The sequence below is a fragment of the Chlamydomonas reinhardtii genome, chromosome 17, assembly GCF_000002595.2.
Source record: "Chlamydomonas reinhardtii strain CC-503 cw92 mt+ chromosome 17, whole genome shotgun sequence".
NCBI lineage: Eukaryota > Viridiplantae > Chlorophyta > Chlorophyceae > Chlamydomonadales > Chlamydomonadaceae > Chlamydomonas > Chlamydomonas reinhardtii.
This window is the reverse complement of record NC_057020.1, coordinates 4,416,878-4,436,668: the sequence shown is the minus strand read 5'-3', so window position 1 is coordinate 4,436,668 and position 19,791 is coordinate 4,416,878. Positions and strand designations below refer to the sequence as shown.

The 19,791-nt window shown below is 62.1% G+C and overlaps 5 protein-coding genes across 5 annotated transcripts in view; 4 read left to right on the top strand and 1 right to left on the bottom strand.

Moving 5' to 3' along the window:
- The first annotated feature begins 49 nt into the window (after positions 1-49).
- CHLRE_17g731950v5 (uncharacterized protein) lies at positions 50-2,845 on the top strand. The gene is made up of 5 exons (XM_001701448.2): positions 50-230; positions 322-347; positions 476-505; positions 736-907; positions 1,134-2,845. Exons 1-5 carry the CDS (start codon positions 140-142, stop codon positions 1,286-1,288), a joined length of 474 nt encoding a protein of 157 aa, XP_001701500.1. The 5' UTR covers positions 50-139; the 3' UTR covers positions 1,289-2,845.
- A 2-nt stretch (positions 2,846-2,847) lies between these two features.
- On the bottom strand, positions 2,848-3,814 carry CHLRE_17g731900v5 (uncharacterized protein). The gene is made up of 4 exons (XM_043072442.1): positions 3,552-3,814; positions 3,240-3,332; positions 3,023-3,089; positions 2,848-2,916 (listed from the first exon to the last, which is right to left on the bottom strand). The coding sequence occupies exons 1-4, from the start codon at positions 3,714-3,716 to the stop codon at positions 2,891-2,893; spliced, it is 351 nt and encodes a 116-aa protein (XP_042914901.1). The 5' UTR covers positions 3,717-3,814; the 3' UTR covers positions 2,848-2,890.
- A 130-nt stretch (positions 3,815-3,944) lies between these two features.
- CHLRE_17g731850v5 (uncharacterized protein) lies at positions 3,945-7,553 on the top strand. Its single transcript, XM_001701449.2, has 9 exons — positions 3,945-4,136; positions 4,234-4,291; positions 4,606-4,709; positions 4,911-5,058; positions 5,330-5,466; positions 5,734-5,854; positions 6,141-6,275; positions 6,607-6,671; positions 6,953-7,553. The coding sequence occupies exons 1-9, from the start codon at positions 4,098-4,100 to the stop codon at positions 7,049-7,051; spliced, it is 906 nt and encodes a 301-aa protein (XP_001701501.2). The 5' UTR covers positions 3,945-4,097; the 3' UTR covers positions 7,052-7,553.
- Positions 7,554-7,609: 56 nt separating this feature from the next.
- Positions 7,610-12,025, top strand: CHLRE_17g731800v5 (uncharacterized protein). Its single transcript, XM_043072441.1, has 6 exons — positions 7,610-8,021; positions 8,237-8,395; positions 8,640-8,685; positions 8,874-8,903; positions 9,074-9,163; positions 9,507-12,025. Exons 1-6 carry the CDS (start codon positions 7,952-7,954, stop codon positions 11,089-11,091), a joined length of 1,980 nt encoding a protein of 659 aa, XP_042914900.1. The 5' UTR covers positions 7,610-7,951; the 3' UTR covers positions 11,092-12,025.
- Positions 12,026-12,509: 484 nt separating this feature from the next.
- The window catches only part of CHLRE_17g731750v5 (uncharacterized protein), an 8,176-nt gene continuing 894 nt past the window's right edge, over positions 12,510-19,791 (top strand). Inside the window, exons 1-12 of the mRNA XM_043072440.1 lie at positions 12,510-12,777; positions 12,995-13,114; positions 13,348-13,422; positions 13,783-13,911; positions 14,194-14,274; positions 14,608-14,766; positions 15,027-15,353; positions 15,712-15,786; positions 16,111-16,173; positions 16,846-17,148; positions 17,414-17,536; positions 17,825-19,791. The exon at positions 17,825-19,791 is cut by the window's right edge and continues 894 nt beyond it. Coding sequence (XP_042914899.1) covers positions 12,580-12,777; positions 12,995-13,114; positions 13,348-13,422; positions 13,783-13,911; positions 14,194-14,274; positions 14,608-14,766; positions 15,027-15,353; positions 15,712-15,786; positions 16,111-16,173; positions 16,846-17,148; positions 17,414-17,536; positions 17,825-17,974 — 1,803 coding nt within the window. The 5' untranslated portion in view covers positions 12,510-12,579 and the 3' untranslated portion in view covers positions 17,975-19,791. The remainder of the gene's footprint in view (positions 12,778-12,994; positions 13,115-13,347; positions 13,423-13,782; positions 13,912-14,193; positions 14,275-14,607; positions 14,767-15,026; positions 15,354-15,711; positions 15,787-16,110; positions 16,174-16,845; positions 17,149-17,413; positions 17,537-17,824) is intronic.

Sequence of the window (19,791 nt, the reverse complement as noted above, 5' to 3'; positions counted from 1 at the left end):
ACCGACCGAAAGCCCCCCTTTATGCTCGCGCCCCTTAGCAAGGTTCCTATTGCCAACACTGCTTTGTAGTGTTTAGAGCTTGTCCCCGGCGGCCGAATAACTTTCTCGGATTTCCAGTGCTCGCACAGAAACAATTAAGATGGCCCTCCAGCAGCAGTCCGTGCGCCTGGTTCTCCGCAATGTGAACGGCCTGGCCCGTGGCCTGGCTACGCAAGGCATGGCCGGCATGGGTAGGTGCTCGCGATGGAAATTAGCGCCACCGAAACCATCAATCAAGCCGATGCGACGTGTTCACGGCTTGCCCCTCCATTTCCTCTGCAGGTGCCAGCTCGGTGCCCACTGAGCAGGTGAATGGGCGTACTGCATGCGACCGCACCATCAAAGCCGCCCAGGCACAAAGGATTCACACGTGCGACACCGAAAGCCCGGAACGCCCGCAACGCTAATCGTGTATCGTGATATTTCTTGCATGCAGGTGGTGTGCCAGTCCAAGCCCGTGATGCAGGTGAGCAACGAGGTGGATCAAAGTCGCGGGGTTGCGGGAGCGGGAGTCCCGGTCCCGGACTTTCCCGCGCGGTGCCTACCCCTGTATGCGGACTTGCGCACATGCACCCGAGCCTTGCGGCTGCCAAGTTTGGGATAGAAGGCCTCTGCATAGGGCCATGACACGATAGCATGCACCCCTGTCCTAACGCACTCTCTCACCCTGTCCTGCTCCGATGCTCCGCTCCCCAGGCGTCCGCCTCCATCTCCCTGGCCACCCCCAGCTCCATCGCTAGCGGCATCCGCGCCTCCGCGAAGGCCTCCCCCATGTCGCTGGCCCCCCAGCGCTCCATGAGCGTGCTGGCTGCCTCCAAGATGGTGGGCGCTGGCTGCGCTACCATCGCCCTGGCGGGTGTCGGCGCCGGTAGGTTGGGGTTAGACACAGGATGTCGGGGTTCGCCACACAAATGCAGCTACCGCAGCTTCGGTTTAGGGTTCACAGCCACAGATAGCCTGTTCACGCTGCGTGGGCTCCTGTCCCAACCGGCACGCCATTCCCACACCGCGACGCACGGAGTGGCTCGGGCTACCTGTAGCTGGACCGGTATCACGTGTACGCTCACTACTGTGTGTCGCATGCACGCACGCAGGTCTGGGCGTGATGTTCGGCTCGCTCATCAACGGCGCTGCCCGCAACCCCAACATTGCCAAGCAGCTGGTCGGCTACGCTCTGCTGGGCTTCGCCCTGACCGAGTCCATTGCGCTGTTCTCGCTGCTGGTGGTGTTCCTGATTCTGTTCGCTTAGACGCCTGTCGAGTAACTTTGATAACTCTGTTTGCTGGATACTGGCGGCGCGATGACTGTATGCCGGGAACTGGCGGTGCCTGTTCGCGACGGGACTGTGTCTCTGGGCGAGCGGAGTAAGTGACTTCCAGGTGTAGGGAGGCGCCATCCGGTAGGAAGGGCTGCAGCACCCGGTAGGAAGGGCCTCCGGCGCTGCAGCGCATGCACAGCGCGCTGGGTGCGCTCCTGCGCGCCGCCAGGCGGACGCTGCTTATCAACATGACTCAAGTGTAGCAGATGCTTAGCCTGGTGCGGGTGCCGAGGATAGATTTAGTTACTAGGTCGCGTTACGTCATGTGGTTGGTGTTGGCAGAAATTACAGAGCCCTCCACTTGGAGGGATTTCGTGGATGGTCTGTAAAATTTTACGGGCTTGTCCTCTTCGCCGTCTTCCCAAGCTTTCCGCCTACAAGCAGAAGCGTGCTGCTTCTAGACTCATTTGCACGGACATGTGTGCAGACGGCGGTTGATACGGCAGTACGATTTCGCCGCTCAATGGGCCACGCATGAAACGCCAGCCAACGTCTCTCACACGCAAATGAAACTGTCTGTAGCGGGCAACCTCTTATTCATCGCCCTGAAGTTCCTGCCTTCGTGCCTACCTACCAATCGCTCATCAACAGCTCTTCTTAGCTACGCAGCTATCACACTAAGACCTAAGCAACCGGCGAGTAGGCCTGAGTGACTATCCCCTCCTCTCAAGCGTCAAGTCTGTCGGCACAAAATGCTGCCGCGCTCTTGTAAGGCGTCGTGTACTCCTTACTTCTGGATGGCACACTGTGAAGCTTCCGTACTCACGTAATACCACACTTGCATGCCCGCGAAGCACCAGCACGCACCCATTCCATGTTGTGTCGAGATAATGTTACCGGGTGTCGCCACCAGTTCAAGCCGCAACCCTCACAACAGTTTCAGTCGGGACCCCTATCCTATCGAACACTGGGCGACGTGCGCTGCGGCGACCGGGGACGTCACGATACGTCCCTCCGTGTGCGCGCCCACGCACTCACGTGTACCCTCCCAAATACCCCTCATCTGCCTACGTGACCAAAATTGGGACGCGTATCTTTATATCCTGCAACCAAACAATACCGCACGAGACACACACGCAGACGTGTACACTGCGGCACAGAACAGACGTACGCGCACCTGCCGCCTGGACGCCTAGAACGCTCATTGCTGCGCCGTGGGACCAAAGCCGCCGCCACCGCCACCTCCCGGCGCGCTATGGAAGCCGCCTAACCCGAATGAATGCAGTCCCCCGGGCTGGAGCCCTTGCCCCTGGGGCGCGGCGGGTTGGTGGTGATGGTGCGCCCCCAGGCTACAGCCGTCTGAGCTCGCGTCCATTCCGTCCATCATGCCGCCGCTGTGCTGCCGCCGCGCGGGGCTGGCGCCGAAATATCCCGCCTGCCGCTGCCCCTGCTTGCCGCCACCGCCTCCGCCGCCTGCCCCGCTGAAACCCGGCTGCTCGGGCTGCGGCTCGCCGCCTCCCGCGCCGCCTGGCCCTGCGAGTACAACGAATGGAATTATTCAACGAAACATCGGAAGCAGGTAATATTGGACATTTACGCAGGGCAATGCATAGGGCAACCTGTACAGAAGGTCCACTTCAATGAGCGCATTTGCATGGCCAGCAACCCCCGGCAACCCCAAGTACGAAACCATCATCGCACTGGCCCCACCAAGCCCGGGCGCACCTGTCCCTGCTAGGGAGATCTGCGGGGCCGGGAACACGTGCGGTAGGTGCTCCCCGCCCTCGATGCTCTGCGGGAGACAAGCTCGGGACGTGTCAGTCATTAAATGTTCAAAGCAGGGCACGGTGGCCGGAATGCAGCCACGCGACACGATCCGTCCGCGTGCTGCCGTGTGCAACGCCGCAGTGACGGGCCCCCCAAAACCCTTGTCCCGGCCTACCTCGTATTCCGACTGCAGGAACTGCAGCATAACTGCTTTGGATACGACTTCTGAGCCAGGGTTCTGAGACAGCAGGAACGTCACAACGCGCTCCTGCAAGGGCCATGCCAAGTTTCCAAACTTGAAGTCGGTTTGCAAGCGCGCCAGCGCAACGCGGTGCCCTATCCCGTTCTCTGTAGCTAACAAAATCATTTGAGCGTGCCAGCCGTTAATGAAGGCTGGCAAGCCCCGGGCAGGGGCAGATGCAGCGACGCCCTCCCAGGCCCCGGTTGCAGTCCCGCGCCGGATGCGAGTGTCCAGAAGAGTTCTCACCAGCGCTTGACGCGAGGCTTGTGCCGAAGCTCGCCGCTGCTGCTGCACCGCTTGAGAATAGAGCGTGCTGACGGCGTTCGCAGCGGATACAAAGCTTCCATAAAGGCTTTTTTCAGCCTCGTGGTCTACAACTAGTTTGCGCTTCTTGCCGCATCTGACGGACATGTTTTGTGGCCGTTTGCTTCTGCTTCAACCCGGGGGGTAGGACACAGACAGCCTCAAGCCTTATTTGAAAGGTAACACGAAAGAAAAGTAGTTGATAGTGCTACTAGCACTTGAAACTCTGCGGCGTCTGGCAATTTTTGCCAAGGGGGATGGGACTCCATTTCCCGGCCTTCCCCAGAACCCACCGTTGCGTTTAGGGCCCTGATGTGCATTGTTGCAGACAAATACCAAGACACATAATAGCTGACTTGCACGGCTAACAATCGACTTGACGCTGACTGCGCAGTGACACGCATAACTTCCAATTCACCCCGCCACAGCTTGCACAGGGGAAATCTAGCAGCAAACGCGCTACTGTGAAAGGGCCAACTTGCTATGCAGATGGAGTCCCCCTTCAAATCCGATATCCTGAAGGGCCGGGTGCGTCCCGATAGTATCGCGCTCGCCACGTGCCCCAAGCACGCACACCGCGACGTCCCCCTCTGACACCCCTGCTCTCCTGCCCCTGGTACTACAGGTTGCTCTGGTCACAGGAGGTAGCTCTGGCATTGGTTTTGAGATTGCTCGACAGCTAGGTGCGGCGGGGTTTGCTTTCTGCGTGCACGCCCGCGTGGTGAATATGAAGGGCACTAAGCAGGAGGGGGCTTACACCAGTGCTCGCACGCACGCAGCCTTGATCCTTCCCGCGTATGCTACTAGTCCAGTGGCTATGTGATTGAAGTGCCAGCGCAATGGTGTGGTCGAGCTGCCATCGCGGGCCCCAAGCCTATGTGATTTGCACCTCCCTGGCACACCCGCCCACACACCGTAATATGCGAGCGCCAACACAAGTGCATGTGTCCGCAACTGCCGCGCTGTCACCCACATATTTCAAACACATATATCGCAGGCCTGCATGGCGCGCGTTTGGGCATCTCGGGCCGGCGTCAGGATGTACTGGATGCAGCGGTGGCTGCGCTGAAGGCGGAGGGCGTCACAGCCATGGGGCTGCAGGTGTGTGAGGCTGGGCTGGCGGACCGGGGTGAGCGGTTGTGCGTGGAGGCGCGCACACAGGTTCAATGCCAAGAGGAGGGCGCGGAGCGGCGGATACGCCAGTACGTCGCTCGTTTCTGTGTCAGCCACGTGTACTCGCGCTTGCTCCCACCCAACATACCCAAACCCGCTTCCCCTTCCACCGGTGCCCTCCCTCAACAGGGTGACGTGCGCAGCTCGGACGCCTGCGAGGGCTGGGTGGCGGCCCTGGGCGCGGCGTGGGGCCCGGCCCTGGACGTGCTGGTCAACTGCGCGGCCGGCAACTTCCTGGCCACCAGCGAGGAGCTGTCAGTCAACGGATTCAAGACGGGTGCGTAAACAACACGCCGCCCAGGGATTTGTTTTTCAAATGTGCACGAACTTCTGATAGAGTCCAGCTACCGGTTGTCCGTCCTGACCGACGGCCCATGCGCGGGAGGGCCACGCACGCAAGGCTTGCGGGCTAGTTGAGTAGGCTGTCTCGCTGTCCAACTATGTAAACAAACATAGCACACGTCCCGTGTGTTCATTTCCCCTGTGCTACCCAATACGCAAGTACATTACCCTTTCCCCTCCTGCGTTTCCGACACACGCATACGCAGTGATGGAGATCGACGCGGTGGGCACGTTCACCATGAGCCGCGCCGCCTTCCCAGCGCTAAAGCAGTCGACCTGCCGCCACGGCGCCTGCATTACAAACATCTCGGCCACACTGCAGTACGGCGCCACGTGGTGGCAGGTGGGTTGCATGGGGGGCGGGGGTCCGAAAAGCATAACCCAGCTGCCGGAGCTGCACGGTCCTCATGTTTCCGTGCCCTTGTACTCAGTAGACACACACACACACACTCCTTGTGCTCTTTAACACACACACACACACACACACACACACACACACACACACACACACACACACACACACACACACACCGTGCTTAGCATTTGCAGTGTCGAACCCTGGTTCTATGCTCGTTGACAAACACACAAACATTGTAACACACACGCGCAGGCGCACGCCTCCGCCGCCAAGTCGGCCGTGGACAGTCTAACTCGCAGCCTGGCTCTGGAATGGGGCGAGTTCAACGTGCGAGTCAACGGCGTGGCACCCGGGCCCATTGATGGCACCGCAGGTGGGTGGGGGCGGCTGGGAGGAAGGGAGGGCGCGGCAGCTGGCTGCGGCGAGCGGCAGCGGCAGGAGGGCAGCTGTGTGGGGGCTGGGGCTGCAGGGCGGGGGCGGGGGCGGGGGCGGGGGCGGGGGCGGGGGCGGGGGCGGGGGCGGGGCCGGGGGGGCCTGCGGGGCTGCGGCTGCGGAGCTGGGGCCGGGACGGAGGTGAAGATATAAGCTGCTGCACCTGTTGCCAAGCGCGTAAGCATGCGGACCTCCACAGACTGCTCTCGCATGGCGCCTGCGTGTAGGCATGACCAAGCTGGCCCCGGGCGCGAAGGAGCTGGTCCAGTCCACCATCCCGCTGCGGGGCGAGATGGGGCGCAAGTGGGACATCGCCATGATGTGCCTGTTCCTGGCCTCGCCCGCAGCGGCATTCGTGTCGGGTGAGGGACCGAGGGATTTGGGCGACGCGGGGCTCGGGGGTCGTGGCTTGGGGCGCATGGCCTGGGGCTGACGTACCGGGCTGGGGCTGTGGGCTTTGAAGGGGCGCAGGCGTGGGTGCGCTCACCGTCGGCATGCACGCTGGAGGTCGGGCCATGCCCCCAGCAGCTGCAGTGTTCCGCGAAACGACATGGGCTCATTGGGCTGACTCCCAATCGGGTGGTGGTGTCGTATTTTGATGTGGCTCACAACGAATACACGCATGCAACACACATGCGCACACCCTTTCAGCCCTTGTCACGCATGCATCTACACGCGCACGCCCGCACGCAGGCGACACACTTGTGGTGGATGGGGCCAACTGGATGTGGAAGCCGCGGCTGGTGGAGCGCGGGCAGGTGCGGCGCCAGGGAGGGGAGTTCCAGACCTGACTGGGGAAGGGGAGCGGGTTCTCTTGCCATGCCCAGCAGGGAGAGCGTAGGGATGTTGGGAGGTTCGTGTGGGTGGGGTTGTAGATACCAGCTCGAACTAAACCCAACCCAATGGAAAAGAGGGAGGGAGGGGGAAGAGAGGGGAGCTGGCTTTGAGAACAGGGGAGGGGAACATCAGGCCCAGGTGCAAGAGGAGGGCCCATCCTGTTTGTTCAACGAGCTCCTCGCTGTGCTTGCTCGGGCTGCAGGTCAGTCGGGCGTCACGCAACGTGGAGGGCAAGAGCCGGGCGGTTGGCACGGCGGCGGGCCAGGCGGCGCCAGCGGCCAAGCCGCGCAGCAAGTTATAATGAGCAAGTTGGCTAGAATGGCATGGTAAGGATTGGCGTGTGTGTAGGCAACTGCGTGAGGCAACTGTGACGCGGGGCATAGCGCGCTCGTAGGATCAATTGGTCGACGCCATGAGAGCGCAAGCGAAGGAAGGGGCGTGGGTAGTTTGCTGGAAGGCAAGGGTGGAACGCCCTCCGGTGTTCGACACTTGGGCTCCAGATTGCAAGGCATATTTCGTGTGGACGAAAACTTCTTTGCATTTGATTACTTGCGGCCCGCGTTCTGTTGAAGAGCGTGGACACGGACGTAAATGGAGTGGACATTGTCGCAAGCCGCGCATTTTACTTCTCACGTAGATCCGTGCCCAACTTGCAGTTGCGACTTGTCCAAATGCTCAAAGTCCTTTATCGGACGGCCTTGATGCAAGCGCTGCGAAAGCAGCCCGGAGAGTTGCGCTGAGCTCCTGCCACGGCACGCCACGGCTCCCGCCGGCGCGTGCAGTGCTTTTGACGGTCCCGTGTTCCCTTGTGCCCCAGTTCCCTTTTGCAGTGCTTGACCTTGGCACAGCATGCCGTAGCGCCCTGCAAAGGATTACGGCACGCAAGGAAGCGCCACACGCGTGGGGAGTTCCGACGCCAGCTGCCCAGCTTCCGACGACGATACGGCACCAACCTTTCTCGTTTCCCACCCTGGCCCAATATCGTGCGCAATCCAACAGAAGTTGATGCCAAGAGCAACATATATTTGTTAAAAACGCACAGGGGACCGAACGAGGTCAGGCAGCCCTCACACCAAGTTGACGATATCACGATTCCTCGCTGCGTTGAGGCTTGTTTGCCTCGAATCGCATAAGCGAGCTTGGCAGGAGCACCACTACCGATCGACACGCTCGTAGCGCACGCTCGAGCGCAATTGCAAGCATGCGCAGCTCTATGCGCACGCCCGCGGCGATGCTCGCGTTCGTAGCGTTTGTCGCAGCTACAGCGATAGGTAAACGTACATGCCCTGGATTGGCGGTCCAGGTTGCACCTTCCTGACAGCCCGGCATGGCGCTCACGCATCCCACACCTCCAGCACCGATGGCCACGTCTCCAATCACATCTGCGCCAACGCAATAGCGGTACTCCTTCGCACATTGCCTATATTACCAATTGACACAAGAACCTGCACCGTGAAACCCCTTCATATTACTGCCGTCCCCGCAGGTGGCGCGATGGCGACCGGCGACCCCAAGCACAACGACGACTGCGTGTGCACCACGCTGTGGGCGCCCGTGTGTGCCGACGGCAAGACCTACGGCAATGCCTGCGAGGCAGCGTGTGCGCGCAAGGCCGTCAACTACCAGGGCCCTTGCGCCGACCCCTGTGAGTGCCGATGGGCATGTTGATGCGTGGGGCACGTGGGTCTACTGCTTGGGGCAGGCTGTATTTGTGGATGCAGGAGGGGCAGGCGGGTCGCAGGAGAAGTTTCGTCACCGCTTACTAGGCGGGTGTAAGGCGCAACGAATGCCGCCAACACTTGCTAGAAACACCGCCTAGCTTGCCGCATATGCGATACAGCCTCTGATTCGAATATTCCCCGTCCCTCCTTCCCTTGCCGCACGCGCAGCCGGCTGTGCCGCGGTCATGTGCACCGAGGAATACAAGCCCGTGTGGTGAGTTGACTACGACAGAGAAGCGGAGAGGCAGGCGCATTGGCGGGCGTGTTCCTGTGTACGGTAACGGAGGCCGGCGGGAAGGCGGCATTGCTGGTGTTGCGGGACCTCCTCTGCATCCACTCCTGGGCCACATCACAATAACAAACGTGTGTTCCTATGTGTGCACCTTTTGCTTCTTCCAACAGCGGCAACGACAACGTCACCTACAGCAACCAGTGAGTTTATTATTAAGGGATCGATTCGAGGGGGCCACGGCAAGCGCAGTGCGGGGAAACGTGCAACACAACAATACAGGGGCTATGGCCAAATCCCGACGTGCCTGTGCAGCTCACTCATTCCCGCACACGACCTGACCCAAATTGTTGATTATTTGCGTATTGTGCAGGTGCAATGCGGAGTGCACGGGAGTATACATCCAGTATGAGGGCGAGTGCGGATCTCCTGTCAAGCCCATCGGCGATGACACCTTCCCCACGTGAGTTTGATGCTGGCATTCATGGCGTGCGTGTCAGCGTCTGTTGCAGGTGTGTGTTGGGCAAGCACAAAGGTCAGCATGTGTGCCTGTGTGTGTATGTGTGCATGCGTGAATACCGTATACGTGTGTGTGTGTGTGTGTGTGGTTGTGGAAGCTGCCAACTGCCAACTGCACCTGCTGCATGCACATCACCGCCGGGCCGGCAGTGATGCCGGCCGGCCCCGGTGTTGCCAGCCGGCCCCGATGCCATTCCTCTGTCCCGATCAAGCGCTCGACTCAGCAGCCTTGCCCAACGGCTCATCTCGCATGCATGCGTGCGCCGCGCATCCCTTGCATGCCACAGGTGCCCGCCCGCTGGCCCCGGAGTGCAGTGCCTGGTCGACCCCTGCAGCGTGGTCCGTCAGGCCGGCAGCACCGTCTCCGCCTCCCGCGCAGTCTGCGCCTCCGCACCCTCGGCCGTCTGCCACTCCAACTACTGCGCCGAGGCGGTCTACCGCGGCACGCCGCTGGCCCCCTGCACCGCCGTGTGGGTGGACCCCAACACGGGTGACATCGTAAAGTGCGACGACAGCGTTCACGCCGGTGGCGGTGTGGGCAGCGGTGGCAGCGGCAGCACCGGCGGCGGCGGTCCTACCGAGGGCGGCGAGCAGCCGGCCGACTGCGTATGCCCGTTCATCTACGCGCCCGTGTGTGCCAAGAAGAACGGCAAGCTGTCAACTTACTCCAACGCCTGTACGGCCAGGTGTGACGGCGCCCGGGTCAAGTACCAGGGCGCCTGCGCCGACGCCAGCGGCTGCGCCGCCGTCACCTGCCCGGCGCCTTCCGATGATCCTAAGGCCGACCTCGTGTGCGGCAACGACGACGTGGAGTACCCCAATGAGTGCCTCGCCTCCTGCACTGGTGTGACTTTCCGCAAGGGCGCCTGCGGCGGCAGCAGCAGCGGCGGTGGCAGCGGCAGCGGAGACGGCGAGTCCGGCGAGGAGACTGAGCAGCAGTTGCCGACTGGCGTGTGCGCGTGCAACAAGATGCTCGCGCCCGTGTGCGGCAAGAAGGACGGCAGACTCACCACTTACTCCAATGAGTGCATGGCTACGTGTGACGGCGCCTCTGTCGCCTACGAGGGCCGCTGCGCCGACGCCAGCGGCTGCGCCGCCGTCACCTGCCCCGCGCCTTCCGATGATCCCGAGGTTGCCAAGGCCGACCTCGTGTGCGGCAACGACGGCGTGGAGTACCCCAATGAGTGCCTTGCCTCCTGCACCGGCGTGAGTTTCCGCAAGGGCGCCTGCGGCAGCAGCAGCGGCGGTGGCAGCGGCAGCGGAGACGGCGAGTCCGGCGAGGAGACTGAGCAGCAGTTGCCGACTGGCGTGTGCGCGTGCAACAAGATGCTCGCGCCCGTGTGCGGCAAGAAGGACGGCAAACTCACCACTTACTCAAATGAGTGCATGGCTACGTGTGGCGGTGCTTCCGTCGCCTACGAGGGGCGCTGCGCCGACGCCAGCGGCTGCGCCGCCGTCACCTGCCCCGCGCCTTCCGATGATCCCGAGGTTGCCAAGGCCGACCTCGTGTGCGGCAACGACGGCGTGGAGTACCACAATGAGTGCCTCGCCTCCTGCACCGGCGTGACCTTCCGCAAGGGCGCCTGCAAGGCGGCCGCCGACAGCGGCGCGGCCAAAGGCGGAAAGAAGGGTGGCCGCAAGCCCGGCCGCAACCCCGGCGGCCGACGCATGAACCCGCCGCCTGCCGGCGGCAACAGCAACGGCAGCGGCGGCCCCAAGGGCAAAATTGATGCGTCCAAGTGTGAGGCGTGCGCCGGCGAGCCCCTGAGCCCAGTGTGTGGTGCCAAGTTTGGCATCACCTACGGCAATGGCTGTCTGGCGCGCTGCTCCGGCGAGACGCAGTACACCGAGGGCGAGTGCGCCAAGCCGTAGAAGGCTAGCTGCGTGCGGAGGCGCGTGGCTAGCTGGTTGATCGGTTGGCTCAGGCTGGCTGGTTGGTTTGGCCATGTCGCTTGTTGGTTGTAAAGGTCTGAAGTTTTGTAGAGGAGAATATTCGGCGAAAGGAAGAAATGGGCACGGCGGCTTTCACAGTCAGGGTGGTTTACAGGCGTGTCTGTCTGCCCGTCGCTCACTTTGGTGAGACATGAGACACTAACTGTACACACAGCTGGTCTGGTTGGAAGGGAGGACGTCGGGATAATACACATTTATGTGGTCCAAGGGCGCACGCTCCAATGCTCCATCTCGGCACGGGAGCAGTCCCCAGCACAACCTGCATTGCGTCTGAACTTGAGGTTATTTGCGCCGTGAGATGTCTTGTGCCGTACCAGTCCTACGGCACCTTAGTAGGGGGGTTTGAGCACGTGAGGTCGTGCCTCGTGACTAGCCTGTGGGGCAGACGGCATGCTGTTGGTCATGGAGGAGATGAGGAAAGGTCGGGTCGTGTGATGCATTCGTGCGGCCGTGCGGGGAGGATGGGGGCTTACGGCTACCCGTGCTGCCCCAGTAGCAAGTACGGTGTCAGGCATTAATTTTGGCGAACGACATTGATTTGCGGCATGATGCCGGTACACGCATCCCACGCTGTAACATTCATCACCTACCAGGGATTGCTGGATTACCACCTTGGCCTTGTGGGAACGTGTACCGTATGGGGGGGAGTGGATCAGGTTCGGGGGTTCTGAAGTAACTGACTGTACGAACGCGGGGTGGGCATAGTGGCGCAGGTACCCGATGGGTGTCGGTCAGATGCCCATGGAGACGCCCTGTGCCACAGTCATGGCAGCAGCAGCACGCCGTGACCCAGGTCCCAGAGTGACGTAGAGCCATGGCCCGTCACCCGTGGCCAGTCGCCCGCCCAGAAAGAGCACCCTCACGACCGGCACGGCCTAACCGGGGGGGGTAGGCAGGGGGTAGGGGCGTGGGGTAGGGATGGGTAAGGGCACACGTGTATGACGGGGTCTGGGAGAGGGGTCAAACGGCACAGCCTGGTTACCTGCCTTGGCCTCGTCGGCCACTCCCCAAACTCCGGCAATGGTTAGGCACGGTGGTCAGCTACCCGCGGCTAACGTGGCCCCGGGTGGTCCAGGGCACAGGGACGCCCGAACATTCAGTCCTGGCATCCCTCGGCAACTCTCCTCTCACTTAGCAGGTGACCAGCTCACCTGGAGTGGCAAGGCCGCGCCGCCCCCAATGTTTGCGCCCTGCTCATGACCGCAATCCTAGGGCCAAAGCACGCTTGCACGCTTACACGCGTAATCCTGCGCCGTGTGCCCTGTCGTACCGTTGTACAGGTGGTGGGGTTGCGAGACGTTGCCCAATTACGCGTCCTAGGCCGGGATCTGACGTAACAGGATATAGGAACGGACAGGGACCTGGTCAAAAGCAGGACCAAGGAGCGAACGAAAAACCAGTGCGCAAATGGCGCCCCTCCTTGACGCGAAGCAGCTGGAGCTGTTAGGCATAGGCATGCAGCTCGCTGCTGTTCTGCTGGTGCTATATTACTTGCTGAAATGGCTCGCCGGGAAGCGCGGAGGTGTTCCAGGGCCCGCATTCTACTTGCCGGCAATCGGCGAGACGCTGTCGCTCTTTGCGTCGCCGACACGCTACATGTGGAAGGTGAGCAACTTCGCACTCGGTTTCGCGAAAGTCTGACAGGGCTGCGGGGTCTGGTCGATTCGCTTTCGCGCGCTCCCAACGCCTCTCCTCTACATCCAGAGGGCCACAGCCCCGCCTCCACATCCCCATCCCCCGTATTCCCTCTGCCTCTGCCCCGTCTTACCGAGCTCTACTGCCCTGACCCCTTGCTACCCTGGCTCCAACTCCCATCTACAAGAACTGGCTGGAGTACGGCCCGTTCTTCCGCACCCACCTGCTCGGCTACCCGCTGTATGTGGTGGGCAGCCCGGGCCTGCTCAAGCCGGTGCTCGGCGACGACAGCGCCTTTGAATTCTTTGTGAGTCCGGATCCAGCTCTCTGCTGCAATGCCCGTCCCGCCACACCCTTGTGCCCATCTCCAGCACCCTCCTCGGCTGAAGCCGTCGTATTCGCTATACTAGCGATACTAGCTAAGCTGGGTGTGCTGAACCCTCCCTCCCACCCACGCCTCACGTTACCCACGCCATGCTCACCCCATTGTATGACTTATGAACCCTCCCATCCCACCCACCCCCACCCATCCATGTCAAGGTGCCGGGCAAGACCTTCACAATGCTCATCTCTGACATCAGACACATGCAGGTCCCGGAGCAACACGCCGTGTTTGTGAGTGCGTGTTCATGTGTTCATGTGTGCATGTGTGCATGTTTTATGAGGTTGAATGAACGGAGCGTGTATGTGTGGATTTGGAACGAAGCGGAACGCGTATGAAATGGGCTTGAAAAGCACAAAGGGAAGGAGGCGGCACGAGTCATGCGGATGCGCAAGCAAAAGTGCGCATGTGTGCTTTGTGTGTGGCGGCGGACTTACACCGGCAACGGGCTAGGCTGGTCGCATGGCGTGCATCAGGGCTGCGGCGGGGCCCACACCCTTTTCACGTGGCACACAGTCAACCCAAAACAACGCCTGTTACCAACACCTTGCTGACGCCCAATCGCCGTTTTCCTCCGGACGCCACGCACGCAGCGCCGACGGCTGGGCCAGGCTCTGAACCCGGGGGCGCTGTCGCGTCACGTGATGGCGCCGCTGCGTGTGGTGCTAGAGCGGCACCTGGACGCGTGGGAGGCGGCGGGGCGTGTGCAGCTGGCGGAGGCGGTGCGTTGGGAGGGGCAGGGGGCCAGGAGGGCAGGGGCGTGAGCTTTCACCATCTTGAGGGAAATGCAGCAGGGCCAGTGGGATACCAACGCACCTGCGCCGGCCCGTGCGCTGCGCAGCGCGCGTGCTGCTGCGTGCGCCTGCTGCGTAAAGGCCCGGGTGCCCTTACTCACAATCAGCATACGCCCGGTCGCCTTCACTTCTTAAAATATCATGGTTGTGACCCCCGGTCGCCAACGGCCCCAACTGTTCCATACCGTATGTCCCATGTCATCCCACCAGTGCGCGGCGGCCTCCCTGGACGTGGCGCTGGAGGTGCTGACGGGTGTGCCGCTGCCGGCCGCCCCCGAGACGCGTGCAGAGGTGCGGCGGGGGACCGGCGGGGTGGGGCGAGGGACCGGCGGGCTGGGGCGAGGGACCGGCGGGCTGGGGCGGGGGACCGGCGGGGTGGGGCAGCGCTACCGGGTGGTGTGTCGGGCGACCCTGTCCGGGCCTTGTCCGGACTGGAATCCTGGACTGTCGGTGCCATCGTGATATCGTGTTCCCGGGGACCCGGCTGCATGCAAGCCCTGCGGGAGGCCGTCCGTGGCAAATTTACCACGAAGCCGGGAAGAGATCACGGCCGCATAACCTGTCGTGCTGTCGTACTCGGCCGCACAAACCAACGCCACGTACCATTGAAATACCGTACCGCAGGTGCGGCAGCTGTTCCGTACGGCTCTGGCGGGTCTGTACGGCGTGCCGCTGCCGTGGCTGCCCGGCACCGCCATCCACTCGGCTCTGCGGGCGCAGCGGCGGCTGATGGCGCTGCTGGGGCCCGAGCTGGACCGGGAGGTGGCGGAGCTGGCGGGCAAGGTGGGGGCGGGTTGTGTGCGTGTGTGTGTGTGTGTGTGTCTGTGTGTGTGTGTGAGTGTGTGTGTGTGTGTGTGTGTGTGTGTGTGTGTGTGTGTGCGCGAGGTTTTCGGTGGTTGGCTATGTTTGTGCACAGCAGGCCTCTTGACGGGGTTTGAAGTCGCGCCTGCCCACCGGTGGCACGGCATGGCACGAAACACACTTGGCGCACGCAAGAACCCCGCGGCCTGGCTCCGCGGCCTGCCCCCGCGGCCCCACCGCAGATGCTGGAAGCCGGCGCAGCCACCGGCACCGCCACCACCAGCTCCTCCTCCGACACCGAGGCGCCCATGCGCATGCTGGAGGCCCAGGTCGCTGCGGCCCTGCCCTTCCACACCGCCACGCCTTCCTCCGGTGCTGCTGCTACAGCCGGCACTGCTACTGCCAGCACCGGCACGCCGCTGTCGCTTACGAAGGAGCAGATCTTTGAGCGGGCCCTGGGTGTGGTGATCGCGAGTGACGACACCAGCAAGCACCTGTTCTTCTTCGAGCTGGTGGCTGCGGCCATGCTGCCGGGCGTGTGGGCCAAGCTGGAGGAGGAGCAGAAGCAGGTGTGCAGGGGGTTGCTGGGCAGGAAGGGGACTTGGGGGTGGGGGTGAGTTGACTTAGCTCATTCAAGATGGGGGGGAGGAAGTTGCATGCCCGAGCCCAACGAAATAGGTCCCAATCAGCAAGAAATCGTCGGGGGTGCGGGTGCGGGGTTGCAGGCGCAGTAGTCGGGGCGGCATCGCGGGCGGGATCGGGCTGCGTGAGCTGAGGAGCTGTAGCATTGCTGCTGCCATAAGGCTCTGATGAATGTATACTTATGACCCCTTATAAACAAGTGAATGCACAGTCATTCGCTACGGTACCCTGCTACCTGACTGGCCACACGCAACAACGGTAATCATTACGGCAATGACGTCACAGGCGATGCGCAAGTACGGTGACGAGCTGTCGTACAGCATCCTCAACGACATGCCGTACCTGGATGCCGTGATCAAGGTGGGTTGCGTGCCGTACAGTGTGCCGCGCCGCGTGGCTCTGTGGCCTTGTGGTTCGTGTCGCAGTCGAAGTGCCGCAGCCGTCTGCGGCAGCATGCCTCTGACCGCGTGTGTGCAGCAGTGCTTGGCCGAAGTGGAGGCCGGCCACACGCCTGAGGGACTGGAGTTGATTGGGGCTGGTAGCAGCAACCAGGAGCCACTGCCGCGCATGCCTCTTGTCCTCCCTAGTCCTTACCACGTCGCCTTGCCTCTACCGCCCTTGATCTTGATCTTTCCGCTCCCGCTGCACCCGCTGCTACTACCTCGGCTACTGCCGCCTCCACAGGAGACCATCCGCGTGTTCCCCACCGCTGTGGGCGGGTTCCGCCGCGCCCTCAAGGACGTGCCGGTGAGCTCCTCTGTGTGCGTGTGTGTGTGTGTGTGTGTGCGTGTGCGTGTGCGTGTGTGTGTGTGTGCGTGTGCGTGCGTGCGTGCGTGTGTGTGTGTGTGTGTGTGTGTGTGTGTGTGTGTGTGTGTGTGTGTGTGTCAGATGGAGCCTCGTCTCGGGTCACGTGCTTGGCATCGCAATTGTGGGCTGGTATCGCATTCATGGTCCGGGGCCTGAGGGGTGCCGGGGACGTGAGAGGCAAGCCTGGAAGCAAAGGCACGGGGCACAGATAGCTGGGGTGGGATGAGGTGGGGTTGGGGATGGGGATGGGGTGGGTTGAGGTGGGTGGTGGGAGCGCAGGCGGTGCTGCTGCAGCCGCCGCCACGCCTGCGCCTGGCTACAGGTTGGTAGCGGCGCATGGTCCGAGGCCTGAGGGGTGGCTAGGCCCGGAGCTTACGGTTGCAGTTCCAGTGCCCCATGAAACATGGGAGGTGTGCGTCCCGGGGCTTTCTGGCCTTACATGCATGTGGGCGTGGTGTGATGGGACGACCCAGCCCCTCCCGCTGCCGGAGCCGCTCTCACGCCCCCCGCCCTTCCTCCCCGCCCCCTTCCTTCCTTCCCTGATTCCCAGCCTCCTCTGCTGAACTCCCACGCAACTCACCCAACTACTTCTCCTTCCTCCCCTCCCTGCAGGTGGAGGGCGGCCAGCTCATTCCCGCCGGCTCCATCGTGTTCTACTCCACGCACCTGCTCAACGCCGCAGACCCCGCACTGCTGCCCCGCTCCCTGGCGCCTGAGTCGCGCAAGCAGCAGCTCGAGCGGAAGGGTGCAGCTGCAGGGGGAGTGAGAGAGGGAGCGGGAGCGGCAGGGGGAGCGGGAGCCGCACGGGGCCAGGGGGCCGCGGGGCAGCCGGACACGAGCACCAAGGCGGGGCGGCGGGCGCTGGCGAGGGCGCTGGAGGGTCCCACGGGCCTGCCCGCACACCTGGACTACGAGGTGGGTGGGTGAGCTAGAGTGCGGAATGTGCGGAGGCGCGAGAGTGGGCCCGCTCGTGCCTGCAGAGGCACCGGCGTCCTTCCCATCGACACCGCCATCACCTTGCTAGCCACTCTTCAAATTCCCTCTAACATAAACACGCACACAAACACAGTGCGCACTCGTGCTGTTGGCCCTCTAAAACACACACATGTGTGCACTGTCTTCATGCAATGTTGTTCTTGTGCTCTAAAAGACACGTGTGCACCGCCTGCATGTGGCTCAGTGCCGGCTGGAGGAGGCGTTCCGGCCCGAGCGCTGGCTGTCAGACGAGACACGCCCCCGCCAGTTCGCGGGCTTTGGAGGCGGCCAGCACCTGTGCCTGGGCATGCACTTGGCACACGCTGAGGTGGGTGGGTGGGTGGGATGGAGGGCTGCTGGGAGGGGTTGGGGTGGCTGGGAGGGGCTTCTCTGGCCCCCTACCTCACAAACAATTAACTTTATTCCGCCCTTCTCCACCCCTCTCCAGCCCGCTCCAGCCCTCTCCACCCCTCCCCTCCACCAAACCCCTCCCTCCCCCTCCCTGCAAACCTCCCTCCACCACCTCTCCCCCCATTTCGATCTTTGGTACATACCGTTTGCATGAATGGTTACCCCCCATGAATGGCTAATCCCCCCATGAATGGCTACCCCCCAGGCCCGGATGCTGCTGGCCCTGGTGGTCCGCCGCTTCCACCTCCGGCTGGAGCAGCCGCAGCTGCTCAGCCGTGTGACCTACTTCCCCGGACCCGTGCCGCGCAAGGGAGCTGACGGCCTGGTGCTCATGCCGCGCCGCCTGGAGCCGTGAGGGCAACAAGTGCGTGAGGGCAACGAGGCAAACGATACGCGAGCCCAAGCGAGGGAGGGAGAGGAAAGGCGCGGGAAGGCGAGGGAGGGCCAAGAAGGGGTGCGTGGCTCGTGGCTTTGCCAGCACGCGGTGGGTGGTGTGCTGCCAGGCTCTGACTGTGAGGTAGTGTGAGCACGGGGTGCGCAGGGTTGTGGCCATGTGGAGGGAAGGACTGGCAAACGGACAACCGGCAACGGAAGGCATGTCGAATGGGCGAATCCAAGCGCGGGAACCAACATGTTGTATATGTCCAACATGATTACGGTACATCTCCGAACGCACGTAAGGGTACATGTCATTTGATGGACACACGGGATGGGAGGGAAATCCACTGGATGCAAATCGAAATAGGACCCACCGTGTGCAAGTATTGTGGCGGTTTGTACGCAAGGCTGGGCCTTGGGGCCAGGGGTCGTATCTTGTTTGTGGGGTAATGTCTAGCTCCAGACAAAAACGGTCGGGTGGCCGCCGTCCTTTGTCTGCTTCTCCATAGGAATACGGACAAAACCCGCCCCAAACCCGGCCCAACGAAGTCTCACCCCAGACATTAGCCCCCGGGAGGAATGTCTAGGAAACGGCCAAAATGGCCAGTTAATGTCTGGAGACATTAAGATAGGAGCCCTGCTTGGGGCCGCGCGGCATGGGCTGCATGCGTGTGGGCTGTTGGGGCTGGGGCCTGTTTGGCGCGGAGGAGCCGGCACATCCCTTTCGGCGCACAGGTGACGGGGGGATTCCATTGAAGGGGTGAGCCGTTGTAGCAGTACCTAGCCCACCCCGGACATAACTCACTGTGGAGACTGGCAAGGGGTTGGAGATGTCCAACGGATGAGACTTGGGTGACCGCGTATTCACTAGAAGACTCGTAAGAGGCATAAGTTAGGGCCCAGCCCTGTCTCGAACAGGGATCGTAACAGTAGATCTATTACAACTGGCCGGAACACTGGGCGTGGTGATGGCTTAACTCGGCGCCATCGGCCGTGCCTCTCATCGTGTCTCATCTTGGCGGGCGTTCCGCCCACACTCTCCCCCTCCTGGACTGGACGTCCTCGGCCAGTCCTCAGCGTTGTAAACGCTTGGAGCGTCTTGTGGGAGTTGTGTCATTTCTCTTTGTTCGTTTTTCGCGGAAGCTGGCGTCGCACGGGGGGCAGTACCACCGACCTTGAGGCACGCTCTCCAGGGGAGGCGTGAGGCAGTGCATATGCCATCCTGTGCTACATTTGCTGCACAGTAACATCGTTTCTTCTTGGTCAGGGCTCTTGCAAACCTGACAACGTACATCGTCCCAGTTGATAAACGGAACTGGGTATGGGTTCCGCAGTTCTGGCGGAAGATTGTTCTCGTAAGCATCGATGAGGGCACTGAGCTCTTCGCTCACTCTCAGGTTTCGTTCCGGCTGATACTGGTTATGTATCTCGTCAACGTTTTCAAACTTCACCATGTATTCACGTCGCGTTTTTCCAGTGCCGCCGCGCACGGACTCGTCGCGGTGGCTTCGAATGGCTTCCACGGTTAGTGCCGGGTCGCCATCAACGGTCAAAGCGTCGGGAGGCGGTATGGAGCCATCCGACTTGAACGGTTTCACTAGTGAGACGTGGAATACGGGGTGAATCTTCATGGTTTGCGGTAGGTCAAGGCGCACTGCGGCCGGGCCGACAAGCTCCGCCACCGGGTAGGGACCAATCCACTTGGGAGCAAGTTTCTTCTTGCCGGGCCCTTTGAACCGGATATTGGCGGTACTCAAAAGTACTTGCTGGCCAACCTCGTAGCTCACAGGCCTC